At 34.4% G+C, this 19,701-nt stretch overlaps 1 protein-coding gene across 2 annotated transcripts in view; it reads right to left on the bottom strand.

Annotated features, from left to right (window-relative positions):
- Window positions 1-19,701, bottom strand: part of LOC150100547 (uncharacterized) — a 237,005-nt gene that overhangs the window by 29,390 nt on the left and 187,914 nt on the right. For both annotated transcript variants that reach the window (XM_090401662.1, XM_090401661.1), the window contains exon 7: window positions 6,756-6,899. In XM_090401662.1, the coding sequence (XP_090257788.1) occupies window positions 6,756-6,899 (144 nt within the window). The remainder of the gene's footprint in view (window positions 1-6,755; window positions 6,900-19,701) is intronic.

Below are 19,701 nucleotides of genomic sequence, written 5' to 3'. Positions count from 1 at the left end.
AGTACAGTGATAAAAAGCACTGACCAGGCATGCAGTCAGGAATACATATCCATACTTGAAGTAGAAAAAGCCATCAAAGGCTTGAAATGTGGAAAGGCAGCAGGAGTAGATGATATTCGACCAGAAATGCTGAAGTATGGTGGTATAAAAGTCTTACAGTGGCTGCACTGCATAGTTCAGAAAGCTTGGACTGAGGGACAAATTTCCGATGATTGGAGTAGAGCTCTCATAGTACCCATATATAAAAAGGGAAATAAAACTGCATGTGAGAATTACAGAGGTATTTCCCTACTTAGTGTTCCTGGCAAGATCTATGCAAGTATACTTGAGAAACGGTTGAGAAGAATTGTGGAAGAAAAGCTTGGTGAAGAACAAGCTGGATTCAGGCCAAATAGAGGCTGTCAGGATCAGATCTTCACTTTACGACAAATAGTCGAGAAAGCATGGGAATATAACAAAGATCTGTATTTAAGTTTTGTCGATCTGGAAAAGGCATATGACAAGGTGCCAAGAGAGAAGCTATTCAATACGCTGCAGTTATATGGTGTCAATGGAACATTATATCAAGCAATACTTAGTCTTTATTTGAGTTGCAAATCAGCAGTTAGAATTGAAGGAAGTACAGGAAGATGGTTTAATGTTAAATCTGGTGTGAGACAAGGATGTACATTATCCCCTCTGTTATTCATTATCTATATGGATCACATTATGAAGGAAAGTGGTATTAAACATGATATCAAAATTGGAGATGTTAATGTCAGCTCTTTGCTTTATGTGGATGATGTTATACTTCTAAATAAATCCGCTACAAGTCTGCAAGATTCTCTGACTAAATTGAATAGCTGTTGTAATAGATATGGTATGAAGGTCAGCAATAAAAAGACAAAGCCAATTAAAATAGGCAGAATCATTGAAAATGTCAACTGTGTTGTGAATGGAGAACCTGTGGAACAAGTAAAACATTTCAGTTACTTAGGCACGATTTTTACTGAAGATGGTAAATTAAATATAGACATAGACAACAGAATCAGCAAAGCTGGTATGGTGGGAAGTCAACTGAATAAATTCATATGGAATAAGAGAGAAATTAGTCGGAACACTAAATTAGCTGTATACAAGACAGTGTTGAAACCTGTTTTAACTTATGGATCTGAGAGCTGGGTCAGAAGTAAAACACTTGACCAAAGACTAGAGACCGCAGATATGAGAGTCCTGAGAAAGATTAGAGGCGTGAACAGATGGCATCAATGGCAATATCATATTAAAAATAAGGATATTAGGAAAGAACTTGACATTGTCAGCATCCAGGAATGCGTTAGCAGAGCTAATCTCAGGTGGTATGGTCACTTAAATAGAATGGGAGAGGAAAGATTAGCAAAACAAGTGTTCTCTACCAGGTTGACAGGAAAACGACCCAGAGGAAGACCAAGATATAGGTGGATTGATACGGTACAAAGTGCCTTATACGATAGAAATATAAGATCTGATAATGTTGGAGTCTTGACAAGTAACAGACTGATTTGGAGGAAAATTGTAGATAGGAAGTTAGTAACGATGTAAATTTTTCATTTAGTACTGTCATATCCTGTATACCCCTTGAGGATACATGGCAGGAATTTGATGATGATGATGATGATGAATTGCTTCATTAAAAGAACTTTGAGTAGTTTTAATATGTCTTCCTCTTCAAACACAGAAGAAATAACGTGCATTCCTATCCCTTATGTACAAGGCATCAGTGAACATATAGCAAAAGTTTTAAAACCACTGAATATTTTGATGCCTTTTGACCGTTTAGAAAAATCTCCACCTTTCTCACTTCTCCTAAGGACAAGCTTCCACGTCTTAATCATCCAGGTGTCTACCAGATTCCGTGCTCTTGTGGATTATCTTATTTCGGACAAACGGGAAGATCTGTCTCTATTCGGCTAGAAGAACACCAATCTTATATTGAATACTTTAAACCTGAAAGTCTGGACTTGCAGAACATGCCATCTTCACTAGACATAGAGTTCATTGGAGAAAGACAAGTGCTCTCCACAAAAGTCATTTCCTCATGGAACGCCTTTATAAAGAAACATGTAAAACTCTACTTCATTTTCCTAACCTAAACAGATCCAACGGCTTATATCCCTTTTATGGGAGATAGTACTTTACAAATCAGCTAATCTTTCCAAACTTTTTATTGTATTGATTTTTTTTTTTTTTTCAGGAAATTTATTGACCTTTTTAGTTATCTTACACCAGCTACTTAGGTGGCAATTTTTGGAATTTTCAGTTATTGTTTAATTTGAGCTTAATATCTAATGAAGATGCCTGTGACACACAGGCAAAAATTATATTATTAAATAATCTTTGTACGTGAGTTTTTTCCTTTATTAATTTTGTATCAATGAGCAGATAGGCATATGAAAGAAAGTAATGTGTCCATTATTAAGAATAGTGGGTTCTTTATCTTCAAGCATATGCTCAACAATTTGGCCTTGCATATTTGTGTTGGCACTACCTCATAGAATATTGTGTCTATTAAAGTAACCTCATACGAAGAATGTGGAGGCAATTGCAGTATAAGATTATCAAGACTTGCATGAGTTAACTCAGACACTTGTGATAAATAAATGGAACATACTATAATAAAAAAAATCCCACAGAGGCAGATGGCTACAGTTTCCAGAGTAGTGTTAAGTTTGATGTGCTGAAAATGATATTGTTACCCACAAGAATAGCAACTCCTCCTTGAGTGGGTCCATCTCCAGTTCTGTCTTTACAAATAACAGTGACATACTTTAAGGTAAGATCATCACTAGATTTTAATTCTTTGGGCAGTGAGTTAAAATTACATATCTCACCTTCTATGACCTATAAACATATTAAAAATAAATAAATACAAAAAAAATTGCAAAGGTTCCTAAAATACTGCAACACCTCCCTGCAAAATGATGTCAATTTACAGCTTTGCTACAGTTAAAATCTAAATGTATATACACATTCACTGTTTTTGAGATGAAAGTATAGTAACACATATATACTAGGTATAGTTTCTGGGAAAATTCCCATGCTACTCCTCTTAAACACTATTATTATAATAATGGCTATTATAGCCTGTTTTTGTTTAGGAGTGTCCCTTATTTTAAATACATTGGCTATTATTACTCAAAAAAGGGGTATATATATTTTAGGGCATTATGGGTGAGTATAGAAGGCAATTATAGGAAAAATTTTTGTACATACCTTGTTTTGATTCCAGGATGTCTTCCAATTTCATGATTCTGCTTAAGGTTGTTTATAAGGGGGGGGGGAGCGTGTGGGTTTTGACATGGGAAAATAAATTTGGAAACCCAGGTTATGTATTAATAATATATATATATAAATATATATATATATATTATTGTGTTTAGGGGCACATTTTGTGGGGGAGAAGGAGAGAAGGGGAAGGGTTTGCTTATGTGGAAACTGGGGCAGGGGAGGGGGTTAATGGGTGTGGACCGTTTCGGTCGACTGACCATCATCGGAACTTTTTCGGAATGATGATGGTCAGTCGACCGAAACGGTCTGCACCCCATTAACCCCCTCCCCTGCCCCAGTTTCCACATAAGTAAACCCTTCCCCTTCTCTCCACCCCCCCCACAAAATGCACCTCTAAATACAATAATATATATATATATTTATATATATAATATATATATATGGTTTATTTGCTTCAGGTATGAATTAATAAGTTCTTGGTAAGTTGTTTTAAAGGCGAATTGTTACCTTGACTCCTCCATTAACTGTAAGTAAAGTAAATCCTCTAACATGTGTTTTTGTCTCCATAAATTCTCCACAATGAAAACTTTGTGGACAGTTTCATCCACCAGAATTTAATTTCAATTCCACACAAAATATCACTTTCTACAAACTGACACTTTCTTTCATCTCCCATCCAATCTCTCTACAAAGACATCCTTTGCATTCTACCATGAATATATGCTGATGTTGATATTTATAATGAGCAGATCTTGTTTGCACTGTGATTTTGTTAGTGCAAGCTTCAAAATTCAGTAAAAAAACACATCACAAATAAATAATTCTACTAAAATGCAATCAATATTGTTAAAGATACCAATTAAAGATACTTGCAGGCGCAAACTTGACTTGTTTGTCTATTTGCTTACTTGGAAAATGGAGTAAAACCAGGTTTAAAATAGCTTGGTATCTTTAACGTTTAACAACCCAAGGTAAAAAATACTTCCTGCAATCAACATTGTCAACTACTACTACACAAAATAGCACTTAGCTTTATCAGTGCTGTTTCCCAACATTAAAATTAACAATGAAAATCTTTGGATCAATTTAAAGGCATCATTATTATTTTAATATCAAATTTTTATAAAGCAAATATCTCTGAGAGGAATTTATAACCAAAAAGATGGCCTCTCCTCTGAAGGAAAAAAAAAAAAAAAAGAGCAGCTGGTTCCCTTCATGAAAATGAAAGACTATATGACTATTATAAACATTTAGTTGCTAAACAGGAAATATAAATATACTGTAAACAGAAATAAAGAATCCAAGTTGTCTGATTGTTGTTAGCATACATTAATACGAACAAAGCATAGTCATCCTTCGACTTACGTCGGGGTCGATTTCCATCTGGCAGGACGTAAGTCGATACATTAAATCAACAGAGTTATAGGGATTAGGGACTTAACAGTAATAAGTATACTGTCATTTTAATTTTTAAAACTTATTATAAAACTGTACTGTGCATTACTGCCACTATAAAACAGGAGAATAATCACCCAAATCTTCTTCCACAATCACATCTTCATTACCTTCTCTATGTGAAGAATCAGGCTGCGGTTCTTCTGGGTGTAACCTTTGTTGAAAATGTCCAATGTGCTTTGATTATTTCTCTTCTTCTTTTCATCATAAATTTGTTTATTGCAAGCAAACGCATCATGTACTTTCCTTTCTACCAATAAGTAGCATTCAATATTGGGGTCCATGTCTTCAACCATTTTGAGAACATAGCTAACTGCAGAGAACACTTCTGCAAGACCCTTCACTGTGAATTGTTTAACTACCTCTCCTTGTTTCTCTTTTTCCCTCTTTCTCTTCTGCAACACATTGTTCGTAAAGTTCAACCAATTCTTCGTTGGTCAACTCTTCAGGGGCACTTTCTATAAGTTGAACCATGTCATCATCATTCATTTCGAAATTCAGATTGTTTGCTAGGCTCACTATTTCTTCACTCAATTTACAGAGGTCTTCATTTTTTTCAAAACTTCCAAAATCGTGCATAAACCTTTCTAATGTCCTTTTCCATATGCCACTCATACATTGAGAGATCACTTCATCCCAAACTACAACAATATTTTTAATAGCATGATAAATATTGAATGCTTTCCAGAACTGCATGAGTCTGGTCGTTTCCTTCAGTAGCAGGAAAATGGCTTGTGAAAAAGTATTCCACAGGTAAAATCTTTAAACACTACAAGAACTCCCTGATCCATCGTTTGGATCAATGAAGTAGTGTTTGAAGGGAGAAACATAATCTTGAACTTGGTGAAGCTCACCAATATAAGACAGATGACCTGGAGCATTATCTAGAATTAATAAAATTTTAAATTCTAATTTTCTTTCACACAATAGCTTTCCATTTCACTCCCATTACAGTTGATTAAGGAATCTGTAAACAATTTTTGAGTCATCCATGGTTTGTTATATCTCTGCTGATGAACTGGAAGAGTATGCTTCCTAATGTTTTTGAAGGCTCGTGGATTCTCACTGTGCCATATCACAAATGGTTTCAGTTTATATCCAGCCACATTACCCCGACAGAATCATAACATGGTCTTTAAGAGCTTTGAAACCAGGCATAGATTTTAGCTTTTTGTGGATGAATTGTCCGCTCTGGCATTTTTTTCCAAAACAAGGAGGTCTCATCCATATTAACTATTTGCTGTGGCAAATAATTTTCTTCAGTAATAATTTTATCCACTTTCTCCACAAACTCCTTGGCAGCCTTCTCATCAGAACTTTCAGATTCATCATACAGTTTTACATTATGCAGTGCAAAACGCTGCTCGAATCTCATTAACCAACCGGAAGAAGCGTTGAATTCATAGTCTTAATCAGGTCCTGCTTTCTCCTTCAACATGTTGAAGAGAGCTAGTGCCTTAGCAGTTATGGTCATAGTGCTAAGGTAAGTGCATTTAGTTCGGGTATTCTATGCATGATGAAAGTAGCTTTTCCAATCACCGACAAGACCTTGTCGTTGCTTCGTCACTATCGTTGAACTTGCAACTTTGTTTCATGATCAATTGCTTGCCTCTTTTTTCTGTGATTTCACTAGGTTTTTTAATTGGGTGTGTAGGGGCATGTTGCACAAAATATCGCAAAATATTTAACGATAAATACACAGTTAACCTATTTTTTAAACACAAAATCAACAGAAGAACTGTTGAAGCCACATGCTGACTGCCGAGGGAGGTTGCCGCTGGATGTGCTGTTTCCACTGCATTGTTGCTAAATAAAAAATATTTTTACTTTACGCTTGCTTGCATCCTGTTTGAAAGTATAATCTAAAATGTTATTTATTCCATTATGGGATCACGGACGTATCTTCAAACGGACGTAACTCGAACAGACGTAAGTCGAGGGATGACTGTAATTCAAATTTGTTTTTATTAATATTTACATCTCTTTCTATTTTTGAAATACATATCGTTATTAGTATCAGGCATAATGCAGTGAAGTTTTCAACTTGAACTTACATGTGAAGGATGCTTAGTTAGAGACTGGACTTTAGGTAATAATTGTTCCAATAACTGCTTATTTCCTAAAACTTCAGAAACAAGCCCGTGACTTTGAGCTTGCCTAGCAGTTAACTTGCGTCCTCTTAAAAGCATGTCTGTTGCCTATAAAACATGAATAAATTATCTCATGATGATGAAATCTGAAGGAATTTGAAATATAAGAGTGTGAACTAGAATGTCACTGGCTTACTATCAAAATTTCTTAAGCCATTCTAGGCAGTTAAGAGGAAATGTAAAAATCATTGAGTCTTTAGAAACCTAAAAATTTAAATTTTAGAATTTAAATTCTATGATACAGCAACACCTGTGGTTTTCCCATGACTGAAAAGATGTGATTATAGTGGAAAGATACATTTAATTAACATGTTTTGTTTGTATATCAAAACATCATGTATGCAAAAAAAACTAAGAATATTAGAAATTCAAATACAACTGTATGTTTAAATCTTGTAGATAAACTTATACGTTGGTTACACAATTTTAAATTTTTCAGGAAATGATGACATATACTAAAATATTAATTAAAAAACTTTAATCAATACCTTCCAATATTTCGGCAATGTTACATTGGCATCACCTGAGAACATAAAATTATGATATGTGCATGCAGGCACTAACAACTAGCAAATGAGGCTGAAGAAGGCATATGGCGTTGGTCCTAGAGTCCTAAAGGTGCCCCCCCCCCCCAATGGGCTAAATTGGGTTTTCTTGGCTATTGGTCTGATGTTCTAAGGATGCAAGCTTCCCAAATTTGTTGAGATTTGGGACGTTTTTTAGAGCTGAGACTGATTCCAGGAACAATCTTTCATATTTATATTTGTTGCAGTGCAGTAAAGTGGCTTTCTCCATCGTATTCTGTGGCAGATATCCAGAGCATGGTCTGCAAGCCAGGAATTGGCTATATTGGTGAAACCTGATGTAGTCTTTGTGTTCAGATATCCTGATATTAGCTGTCCTGCCTGTTTGGCCGTAGTAGGACAGTTTACAGCTACAAGTGGAGCGGATAAGGGATGCCAATTTCCTATGTGGTTTGTAACAGGCAGTCAGGTCATATTTTCTTTAGGATTTTCGTGAGCTTTTCAGAAGTGTCCAGGATACATGGACTGGTGATAGATTTAGTGTAATCTCTGTTAAGAAGGAGGGGAGGGGTTGTGGTTAACTGGATTTAATATTTTCTGGATTTTTTGGGGGGTTGCAGCCATTGGCTAAGAAGATGTTAAGGAAATGGTTTAGTTCAGTAGTTAGGGCATTGTTGTCCGAACAGATTAATTTAGCCCTGTTATATAGGGTTTTTATAATCCCATATTGTTGTGTGTGTGTGGGTGTGGGGGGGGGGTGATTGATAGTGAATGTATCTACCTGTATGGTCGGTTTTCTGTAAACAGAGAAAGCCAAAGATCCATCAGGCTGGCATGTAATCAGAGTGTCCAGAAAAGGGAAATTGTTGTTGTTTTCTTTTTCCAAGGTGAACTGGATTCTGGGGTGTTGATTGTTTATGTGTGTCAAGAAGTTTAAGTGTGTTAGTAAACTGTATGTTTACTAGGTTCAAAATATAACACCATTAGAAAGTTAATGGAATGGAAGATTTAGAATTATTATTACAGAGACCTCCAAGGAGGGGAATCATCAAGGAAGGCCACATATCATCCACACTAGCTATCATACCTTTTCTTGAATTCATTCACAGTACCTGTGCTCATCACTTCTTATGGGAAGCCATTCCAATTCTGCACTACTTCATGTGAAAAAAAACTAACTCTCATCCTGTTCTTAACTTCCAGAGATAAAGTTCCTGGGTTTCATGGATCAACTCTCATTGATAAATGTCCTCGCCCCACCATCCATAAAATGAAAAATTCTATCTATGGGTATCCTATTATGTTTGGATAGAAGTTTGACAGTCTGTATCAAATTATTCCTCTTTCTCCTGTTTGCAAGTGTCTACAGTCCACAAATTTTTGATTTGTCCTCATACATTCCACTATCATGATATCATCTTTAGGCATTCTCCTTTGCACCCTCTCGATTATATCTGCATCTCCTCAGAAAGACCAGATTTGTGCACAACAGTCCAGACGAGATCATTACAAGGCATTGCAGAGAGACAAAATGACTTCCTTATCCTTACATGCCAATGTTTGTTTGTTTCAGCATTGCAATTACCCTCTGAATGGCATCTGCAATCTTTCATATATGGCCCCTTGAACTTCAAACTTCCTATCTACTAAAATTTTTTTCTAATATAAGCCAAGTAATAAAATCACTATTTGATATCCTATCACCAAACTGCACAACTTTGCATTTACTAACACTGAAATGACAGCCATTTTCATATGCCTACAATTCCAGTCTATTCAAATCATTCTGCAAGTGCTGCATGTCAGCCATGCTGATTACTTGCCTATCTTTGCATTCCTTTATCCACAGCATTGCAGAGCATATTTTCAGTAGTGTTGTATCCATAAAAATTGGACACGACACCAATGAGCTAATGTACTCTTTATAGATGAGTCATTTTAGTCTTTCCTCTGATTCTAGATGACACTTGATCTGGTGTGAAAGTGGTACTGCTTGCTATTGCGAGAATGTTCTTGAAAGGGATGGATACAGCAGTGCTGGAGTCATGGTGTGGGTAGACATTATGCTTAATGGATTGCACCAAGTTACAACTGATGGAAAAAGGGACTATGACTGGTGAATGATACTGCAACGAAGTTCTTCAATGTCATGTTTAATCGTTCCGTAATGCTGTAAGTGAAGAATTCATTTTTATGGATGACAGTGCTACACCACATCTTACATGAGCACCAGAGATAATTCTAGAGATCGAGGGTATTAATTGAATTGAGAAGTCAACACGCACCCCAGATCTAAACCCCAAAGAACATGTTTGGGATGCAATAAGGAGATACATTGCTGCTCGAAATTCCTCTCCAGAAAACAAAAAAGGCCTTATCCTTGCTCTAAAGGAAGAGTAGGCTAGTTTTTCCTCAAGAACTTCTGAATTACTTGGTACTAAGTATGGTATGACACTGCATTGCAGTTCAGGGTGTGCATATTCCATACTGAAATGTCTCTCCACATAGTTGTTTGTATCTTATCTGCTTTAGTGCTCTGCTGTCTCTCCTTATGTTACTTATCTTTCTTGTCCTCCCTAAGCTTCTTGACTTTTTTTCTAATTCACAAGTCATCTGTATAATAATGAGTCCTGAGATTGTGAAAGTTAATTCACTTTTAATATCCTCATTTGTTTCATTACTAGCATGTTTTTTTTTTATGTACAAGCACAAAAAAATGCACAAGCCTTCTTGTGCATTTTTTACACTGTTTTACAGCACTACTCTTCTTATTTCAATATTTCAACAAATGTGAAAAATACCAAATACAATAAATTATTATTATTACAAACACCTCCTAGAGTCGAGACTCATCGAGGATAACACAGACAGTGCCAGACTTATGTAAATTTAGACTTATGGAAATTATCCTGCAGAACAAGAAATAGCTAGAAAAATGGTGAATTATAAAAATTTAACTTAATCTACCTATGTTATTTGTAAGCCATCTAACAAAGATCTTCAGTATGGCAGACAGCACATGAAATGCATGTGTACATTTCCCCCAGTCTCACTTTGAATATGACGTTATAGTTTTATTGTCTTCGTGCTGCATATTTTTCATGTTTGTATGTGCTGTGATAGAATATAATCATGACTGTAAAAAGGAACAGAAGTGGATAAAGGGAATGCATGTGTAAATGCTTTAAAATTTATCTAGGGAAGAAAATGAAAACTGTTTAGTTATCTCTCTATAATTTCATAAAAAAGGTCAAATGGCCAAATTAAACATTTCTTCATTTTTCTATTTTTGCATACTATTTATATTGTATTGCATTACTTTGAATTAATAATTACCAAGGCTCAAAAAATTATGCAAAATTCTACTTGCAATGAAAAAAAATGTACTTGACCAACACTCCCCTCCCTAATTTTTTTAAAATTATATGTCCTAATATATCAATAGACATTCCATAAAGTGATTAGCTATGCTGTGTCATTGTTTGAAGAGCATTCTCATTGTGTGACAACCATTCCAAGAAGAGGAAGTCAATAAATAATGGCAAAACAGTAAAATCAATAGGGTTTTTTTGAAAAATAAAATTTGTTTACATTAATTTTTTTCATTACTGAATTGGCACTTTATATTATAAATATTATTCTGCATTTTATTAAAGTTAAGAAAGTTATTTTTTATTAAATAAAAATATTCTACTTGTCCAGTCCTGCAGCTACTCGCTAGCTGGTAAAATTTACTCATCACAGGTGAGTGGACAAACAATTTTGTCGAACCCTGATAATTATATACTGAAATCTAATTTGTATGTGAATATTCTGTGAGTGAAACTAACAGAAATAACCTTTAAAGCATGTTAATACACTACAGCATATTAAGCAATAGGATATGATTAACAGGTAAGGAAGTTAAATCTGATTTACATAAAAGTTTGCAGAACATAACACTACAATAACATATCATATGATAATACAATATAATATGAAAATCAGAAGTAATATACCATAAAACACTAACAATTCTAAGGAAAAAAAACCATGAAACAGATGAAAATCACTTATTTACAAGTATGATAAACAAACTGACTTTTCACAATATAGACTTGAATCCAAAATCCAAACTCAAAGCCTGCAGCTTGTTCTCTACAAGATCTCTATAGCTAAAAAACTGCAAGGAATGAAGGGAAATATTATGCTTATCATGCTTCTTTTTCAGTATCACTCTAGATGCACTCTCTCTCCCTGAGTGCAACTGTCATTCTTAAGTGTATTAATCAAGTGTACAAATTAAAATTCTATCTTTAATTTTTGCATCACTTATTTTTGAAAACCATTACCACTCATATTTAAAGCCTAAAGAATAATAGCAAGACAACTTTTTCAGGCTTTCAAAAAGGAAGGATGTGAAATGCCTTTCTCCACTCACACTTATCTGAAGTTATGTTTTTCAAGCCATTTCTTCTTTAATTCATAATGGTGGATTTTATTTAGTTCAGCCATTCCACTTACATAAAAACTCCAATATTTCATGAAGTTAGATGCATGCTATAACTCTGAGGGTAATACAGATGTTGAACTTATATTTATCATCGTTAATGTATTTAATAAGCAAATCCATGTTCTAACAAGAATCTTTTGTAAAGATAGCATATACTACTAAAATAGAGGGAAATTTATTTCAGATGTATGGAATCATGGTCTTCAATTTAAGCTTTGATTGTATCATAAATAAATGCCATTCATCAAGTTTTTCCAGCATTTTAGTTAATTAACATCATTTTAAAAAAAGCAGATTGCTTATCACTCAAAAAATTGACACTTTCAAATCAAAAATGTCTTTGCCTCATTTATCAAATTCATTTACTGTCTCTGTAATGCCACAAACTATTTTGAATCTTTGATTCATTAAAAGATACCACGAAATTATATACTAGGTTTAATCCTTTATCCAAGTGTAAGCAAACAAAGTTTGCACATGAAATATTTTCAGGACTGGGGCAACTCATATATCGAAGCTGATGACTTCACATCACTTACCTTAGTATCCCATAATGCAAAGCACATATCCTTACAGGTATGTATAATGCTATGCATTATGAGAAGGGTCACTACCCAGACAGGTTTCAACATTTATTGGGTTCTCATCAGAGGGAGCCAGACCCAGAGGTGATACTAAGGTTGAAGTAATCCCGAAGTCATCATTTCTTATACGAGTAACCAACAGGTGTTACACCTTATTATTAAAACACTCTGGATTAGAGATAGTTGTTGGAAGTTTTTCCACTTGGTTTACCAAGAAATTATATACTTTGTTTACTCCTTTATCCAAGTGGACTAATAAAATATTAGTCCTGATAATATTTCAGGTGCAAAAGTTTGCACCTGAAATATTATCAGGACTACTCGTATAACAGATATTCTTGGTATCTCAATAAATTATGACTTCGGCATTACTTCAACCTTAGTATCACATCTGCGTTTGGCTCCTAGTGATGAGACCTCAATAAAGGTCAAAACTTGTCTGGGTAGACCCTTCTCATAATGCACAGCATTACACATACCCATAAGGAGATGTGCTTTGCATTATGGGATACTAAGGCAAGTGATGTGAAGTCATCAGCTTCTATATACAAGTTACCCTAGTCCTGAAAATATTTCAGACCTCAATAAAGGTCAAAACCTGTCTGGGTAGTGACCATTCTCATAATGCACAGCATTATACATACCCGTAAGAAGATGTGCTTTGCATTATGGGATCCTAAGGCGTGAAGGGATCCTAAGTGATGTGAAGTCATCAGCTTCTATATATGAGTTACCCTAGTCCTGAAAATATTTCAGACCTCAATAAAGGTCAAAACCTGTCTGGGTAGTGACCCTTCTCATAATGCACAGCATTATACATACCCGTAAGGAGATGTGCTTTGCATTATGGGATACTAAGGCAAGTGATGTGAAGTCATCAGCTTCTATATACGAGTTACCCTAGTCCTGAAAATATTTCAAGCCAAACTTTGTTTGCTTACACTTGGATAAAGGATTAAACCAAGTATATAATTTCTTGGTATCTTTAATTTATAGTATAACCAAGTGGAAAAACTTCCAACATGAATCTTTGATTCCTTTCTAGGCCACTTATAGATAGACATGCCTTGTAACCAGTGGTGTGTTGGTAAATTTTTAACAACCGGCTCGCTTTATTGTGACGGTATGAACTCTGTGGAGATAGAGGGGCCCCGCACTGGCAAAGCAAGTGCCCTAAACTAATTATTTTTTATCTTTGAGCAGCATCGCTATTCTATTTCGCACATAGTCCCACAAAGTATAGAACCAGGGCTGATGTGACCAGGGAAAAAGTGTGGGGAAAGGACAAGCCAGCATAGAATATTTTGCCATCATGTTTTTAGTTTTTTTCACATACTTATCTGTGAGCCTCTTATAGACCAGGGCAATATTCATGAGAAATTACACTACGACAGCAAATTACAATGAAAATTTAAAGGTATTTAATTAATGAATATTTCGCGACGGTTTGTGGCAGGATACATAGTAAATGTTTTCAAATCCTTTCATGAAACAAATTGTGATAATAACAAAACTAAACAAAAATTCAATATTTATTTTTATTGAAAAATATTTTTCCAAAATTTTTATAATAATTTCCAAACAGAAATTTGATTTTCACTAACATTTTTCTCCTTTTTCTGTAGTACCCTTGTATCTATGGCCAATCTGTGATTTTTATTTATCCAAGAATTTACGAAAGGTGTAGCGTCCCATTCTTTTAATTCTTTGCCCAGTAAATTAATCATCATGAAATCAGAAATATGTTCAACCATTAAACTGTTTCTAAGTTTTGAACATATCACGTTCATTAAACTAACACCTCTTTCAGCTTCTGCGCTACTGACTGCCATAGTGTTAATTATTTTTCTAGCTGTTTTATTTGTTGTAGGAACTGATTCAGTTTTTCCCTTTATGTTGTTATTCACAAAATCTTGAAAATCATTTTTATTTATCAGGTATTTCAAAACTTCAATTAATTGATCTAATTTTCTTTCACCTTCAGGGCCATGAGAATTCATCTAGTTAATTGAATAGTTCTAAGATATCTTTATTAGCTTCGCTGGGTAAAAGTTGCAAATTCATAAAATAAATAATTTTGTCAAGCAATTTTTCTTTGGAAAGTGACATTATTTTTGTGTTGTTATAAAATGGAATATCTTTATATTTGTCAGATTCCATTAACTCATTAATTTGTTGCTCATGCTTTCAATGATTGTTTTTAAGAAGTTCAAAAGCACGTATTGTATGCTTTATTAACGTTTGAGCTTTGGTTAAATTTGTTTTTCGGGATTGAAGGCCGATTGAAAGTAAAGAAAATTCTTCGAGACTATCTATCATTAGAGCCAGATCTTTAAAAAATTTTATATCTGTTAATCTTTTTGCTATACTGGAATAAACTGCAGACTGAGCAAAATGCTGATACAAAGCAGGATATGCTCACCATACTGCTTTAGCAGATCGCAAACTACATGCGACCCATCACGGCCCGAGAACTTGCCCAATTTTAATAATCTCTATATCGAGTTCTTTTGCTATAGCTGCAAGTTCTATTTGATTTTTATTTGATTGGTGATAAATTGAATACATTTTATCTAAAAATATTTTTAAATGATTTGTTTGTTTTATATCAGTAATTGAATCGTCAAGAGATAGCTGAAGCCTATGATTTAAACAATGCCAAACAATTATTTTTGGAAATTTTTCATTAATTTGGTAGCCACTCCAGACTTCCTCCCTAGCATTGTACTGGCACCGTCAGAACAAAAAGCTATTAAATTTGCTTGTAAATATTCATAATCAAACCTAAATTGATTCAATGTGGACATTCAAATATTTAAAATATTTTCTGCAGTTGTAGATATCAGTTCTTTCAATGCAACAAACAACATAACTAGATTGCAGATGGATGGTACACTACATTGTAAATAGCTTACTAGAGTACTTCCTTTTTGAAATTGTGGACAATTCATCAATTATAATGCAAATTTTAGAATTCTCGTTGATCACATTTTTAAATATTTTTATCCCAATTTCATTTGCAATATGTTCTGCAATATTTGTAGCAGTTATCGTGTATGTAAACAATTTCCTATGTCAACACTGTTTTTTGTTTGCAATTCTAGTGCCCCTTCAATATCAGCTAAGGGTCTATTTCGTTTTATTAAACTATACACAGTGTTAAATATTTTCACAGTAATTTCAATCAGTTTAGAATTGATTTTTTCTATTAAATTTGGCTGATTTACTGAATAAATCCTGTACAAGACTATGTGATTTTCACAAATTATGTTCTCGAATTTTTTTTCTCTAAGAAGCCCGTCTAGAACATTTATTGTTTCCATTTGGGACAATCAAATACTTACTCCATTCTTTTGATACATGCACATGTTTCTCTGCAGATACTCCTAAATGTCCAACTTTGAAACAATCTTTGCATCCCAATTTTCCTTCCTCTATATCAAGCCATTTATACTGTTCTAAAAAAAGTTATTAGTTGATAAGTTAAGGGGGATAAAAATCCCTTATTGTTTTTCAGCCAGTAAGCGAAACTAAGATCGAAAACTACATTCTGAACGTTTCATGCCGACGAACTGTCGGCGGATCCAAGCGTAAGTGACCACTTGGTAGTGCCACACCAAGGCAACTCGTTGCAAAGGTGGAACAAGCTCCCTCACTATTCTTGATATTTTCTCATAATGTAAAAACACACAGCTCCTAGGAGATGTAGTACTGTTTTACATTATGAGGAGAGGTCACTACCCAGACCGGTTTCAACCTTTTTTGAGGTCTCATCAGTGAGTAGCTAGACCTAGAATATCAGAGTTTAAGTGAAAAGAACTTACATACTTTTGCTATACGATTGCCAGAAAGGTGTGTCACTATATTATATTATAACATATTATAACTAAGATGAAAAGCCAAATGGCTATTTTTTTCTGGCGAGGTTGATAAGTTAAGGGGGATAAAAATTTTATCCCCCTTAACTTATCAACCTCGCCAGAAAAAATAGCCGTTTGGCTTTACATCAAAGTTATTAATTGTTTTTCACAATAACAATCTGGAAGAGAAGGATTATATTTTTCTCCTAATAAGGAATTTTCATTATCGTCACAGTCTTCTACAATATTTGGTCGAATCTTCTACAATATTTGGTCGAATCTTCTACAATATTTGAAGAATTTGATTCTTCACAAAGATCTATTGTTTCTTCAGATGTCTTTGTTTCTGCTTCTTCAAATTTTGTCCTTTTAATGTTTAAGAAGTTTCGTAAATCACTTTGCCTCTTCGACATTTTGAATAGCAACAGCTGGAAAAAAAATTTTCTTAACATTTTTCTAATGGAAAGGCATTATGTTGTTCTTACATACATTTATTAAAAAAAACAGAAGAATATTTATTGTTGCTTATTTCTATTTCATTTTTTTTTCAACTAACGGCTATCCACTTTTTCGACCGCAAAACTCTAACCCTAATTAAAATTACTTTAATTATAAAGAAAAAAAAAACGAAATAAAAACATATAAAGAAAATTTTCCTATATTACCTACAACTTACCTATCCTATAACCTATATACCTATAACTTACCTGCAACGATTATTATTATTATGTATTAGCAAATGAAATCCTGAATAAAAAAAAAAAATGTGTAACACTAATATTACCACTCGTTTATGACTGGCACAATTATACACTGTGAGCAGTCGATCAAACGACCAGAGACTGTAGCCGTCGCGACGAATTTTTATATTTATCAATAGTGCAATTTTTATATTTTTCAATGCCTAAGTTCATGGTGAACTGAAACAGGACTGAGATATCGGGAGAAGCCCCCCACCCCCCAGATATATGGACTGCCAAAAATCCATAAACAAAATGTGCCATTGCACCCATTGTGGATGGCATTGATTTACCCACATACAAATTACCCACACATTTAGCCAAAGTGCTCACACAATACTAGCAACACAACTTCACACACAAAAAAACTCAGCCCATTAAAGCCAGTATGGAAATCCTCACACTCCAACACACTGATATAATGGTCAGTTTTGATGTCTCCTCTTTATTTACTAATGTCCGACTCAAAGATACCTTAGACTTCATCCAAGCCATATTTCCTACTGATATCTCAGCCCTGTTTCAGTTCACCATGAACTCAGACTATTTCATTTGGCAGGGAAAATTCTTCAAACAGAGGGGGGGGGGAGCAGCCATGGGTTTTCCACCTGTAGCCAACATCTTTATGGAGAGACCTTTGAAGAAAAAGCCTTAAACTCTGCTCACATAAAACACTGTCTGGCTACGCTACGTAATGACATGTCCTCCATGTGGACACATGGCCTTGATAGATTAACCAATTTCTTTATTCATCTAAACAATTAATGCCCTAGGATCCTGTTTACCTCAGAAAAGGAAAACAAATCTCACATTCCTAGACACTCTGATTATATGCCAGCCTGATAGATCCCTAGCATTCTCTATTTACAGAAAACCTTCACATACAGATAGCTACATTCACCAGCAGTCACCCCCTTCCAACAATATTCAATTATAAAAACCCTTTATAATTAGAACAAAATTAATCATTTCTGATAAATGCCCTAACTACTGAACTTGACTATATCCTCAACACTCTTAGCCACTGGCTACAATCCCCAAAAACTCCAACAAATATTAAAACCCTATAAATGCAACCCCTTCCCCTCTCCCTTCATAGCAGAGATTACTCAAAATCTATCACCATTCCATATATCCAGGGCATATTCGAAAAATTGACAAAAATCCTAAGGAAATACCTTACAAACAGTGGTGTGTTGGGAGACCGGTTCGTGCAAGCCAGTTGTTAAAATTTTTCAAATTTAGCGAGCCAGTTGTTAATGTTTTTAAGTCGGGCGAGCCAGTTATTAAAATTCTTTATGAAAGGATAGATGATGAATGGTGGTATATACTTTTTCTCGTAAATATTTTAAAATTGTATAATAAACACTTACATATATTATTATTATTATCAAAAATAAATGCATAAAGGAGAATTCACAAAACACAAACTCAATTTATGAATGGAAATTTGGAAACGATTACTAAACAATGTCTGTATTCATTAAAACACGAACACGTTATCAAAACTCCCAAACTGGGTATTTGAATAAACAATAATGCCTTATTTTTCAGCAAATTTCAAAATGCAAAGTTGTTGCACTATTGATAAATACAAAAATTCGTTGCGACGGCTACAGTTTGATCGACTATGAGGGTAATATTAGTTTTTTTTTTTTTTTGTTCAGGATTTCATTTGATAATAGGTAAGTTGTAGGTAATATAGGAAAATTTTCTTTAATATGTTTTTATTTCTTTTTTTTTTTTTTTTTTTTTTTTTAATAATTAAAATAATTTTAATCGGGGTTAGAGTTTTGCAGTTGAAATAATTAAATAGAACAAAACTTCTTAAACATTAAAAGGACAAAATTTGAAGAAGCAGAAACATCTGAAGATACAATAGAACTTTGTGAAGAATCAAATTTTTCATAAAACGAGCTGGTTGTTAAAAATTTACCAACACACCACTGCTTACAACCCACTTATAGACCACATAAAAAATTGGCATCTCTTATCTGCTCAACCAACGATCAGCCACTTTCCCTAGACCTATCAGGTTTCTTGCAGTTACAAACTGTCCTACTACAGCTAAACAGAAGGACAGCCAATGTCAGAATTTCTGAACATAAAGGTTTACATATGGTTCCACCAATACAGCCATTTAGGACTTGCTGACCATGCTTTGGGAATCCACAACAGGATATGCTAGAAGGCTACTTTATTACACTGCAGCTAATACAAATATGAAAGGCTATTCTTCAAATCTGCCTCAGCCCTGAAAAACTTTCCAAACCTCAACAAATTTGGGAAACATTAATCCTCAGATCTTTAGGCCAATGACCGAGACCATACCCAATTTAGCAGACTAGGGGGCACTATTTAGGATTCTCGCCACATAACTTTAGTTGCCTTCCTTCGGCCTCATTTGGCCAGTGTTAGTGCTTGCATGTGCATATAGTTTTTTTATGATCCCTAATGATGGCAATGTAATGTTACCAAAATATAGGAAAGTATTAATTAAAATCTTTATGATTAACATAGTACATTGTTATTTCCTGAAAAATAATAGTTACAAGCATTGGTGTGTTGGGATTGGCTCGTGCAAGCCGGTTGTTAAAATTTTTCAAATTTAGTGAGTTGGTTGTTAATGTTTTAAAGTCGAGCAAGCCAG

Source organism: Typopeltis vanoorti, chromosome 12 (assembly GCF_054136105.1).
Source record: "Typopeltis vanoorti isolate ZY-2024b chromosome 12, IOZ_Tvanoo_1.0, whole genome shotgun sequence".
Taxonomy (NCBI): Eukaryota; Metazoa; Arthropoda; class Arachnida; order Uropygi; family Thelyphonidae; genus Typopeltis; species Typopeltis vanoorti.
The sequence above is the reverse complement of the archived record's forward strand: the minus strand, read 5'-3'. Positions and strand labels throughout refer to the sequence as shown.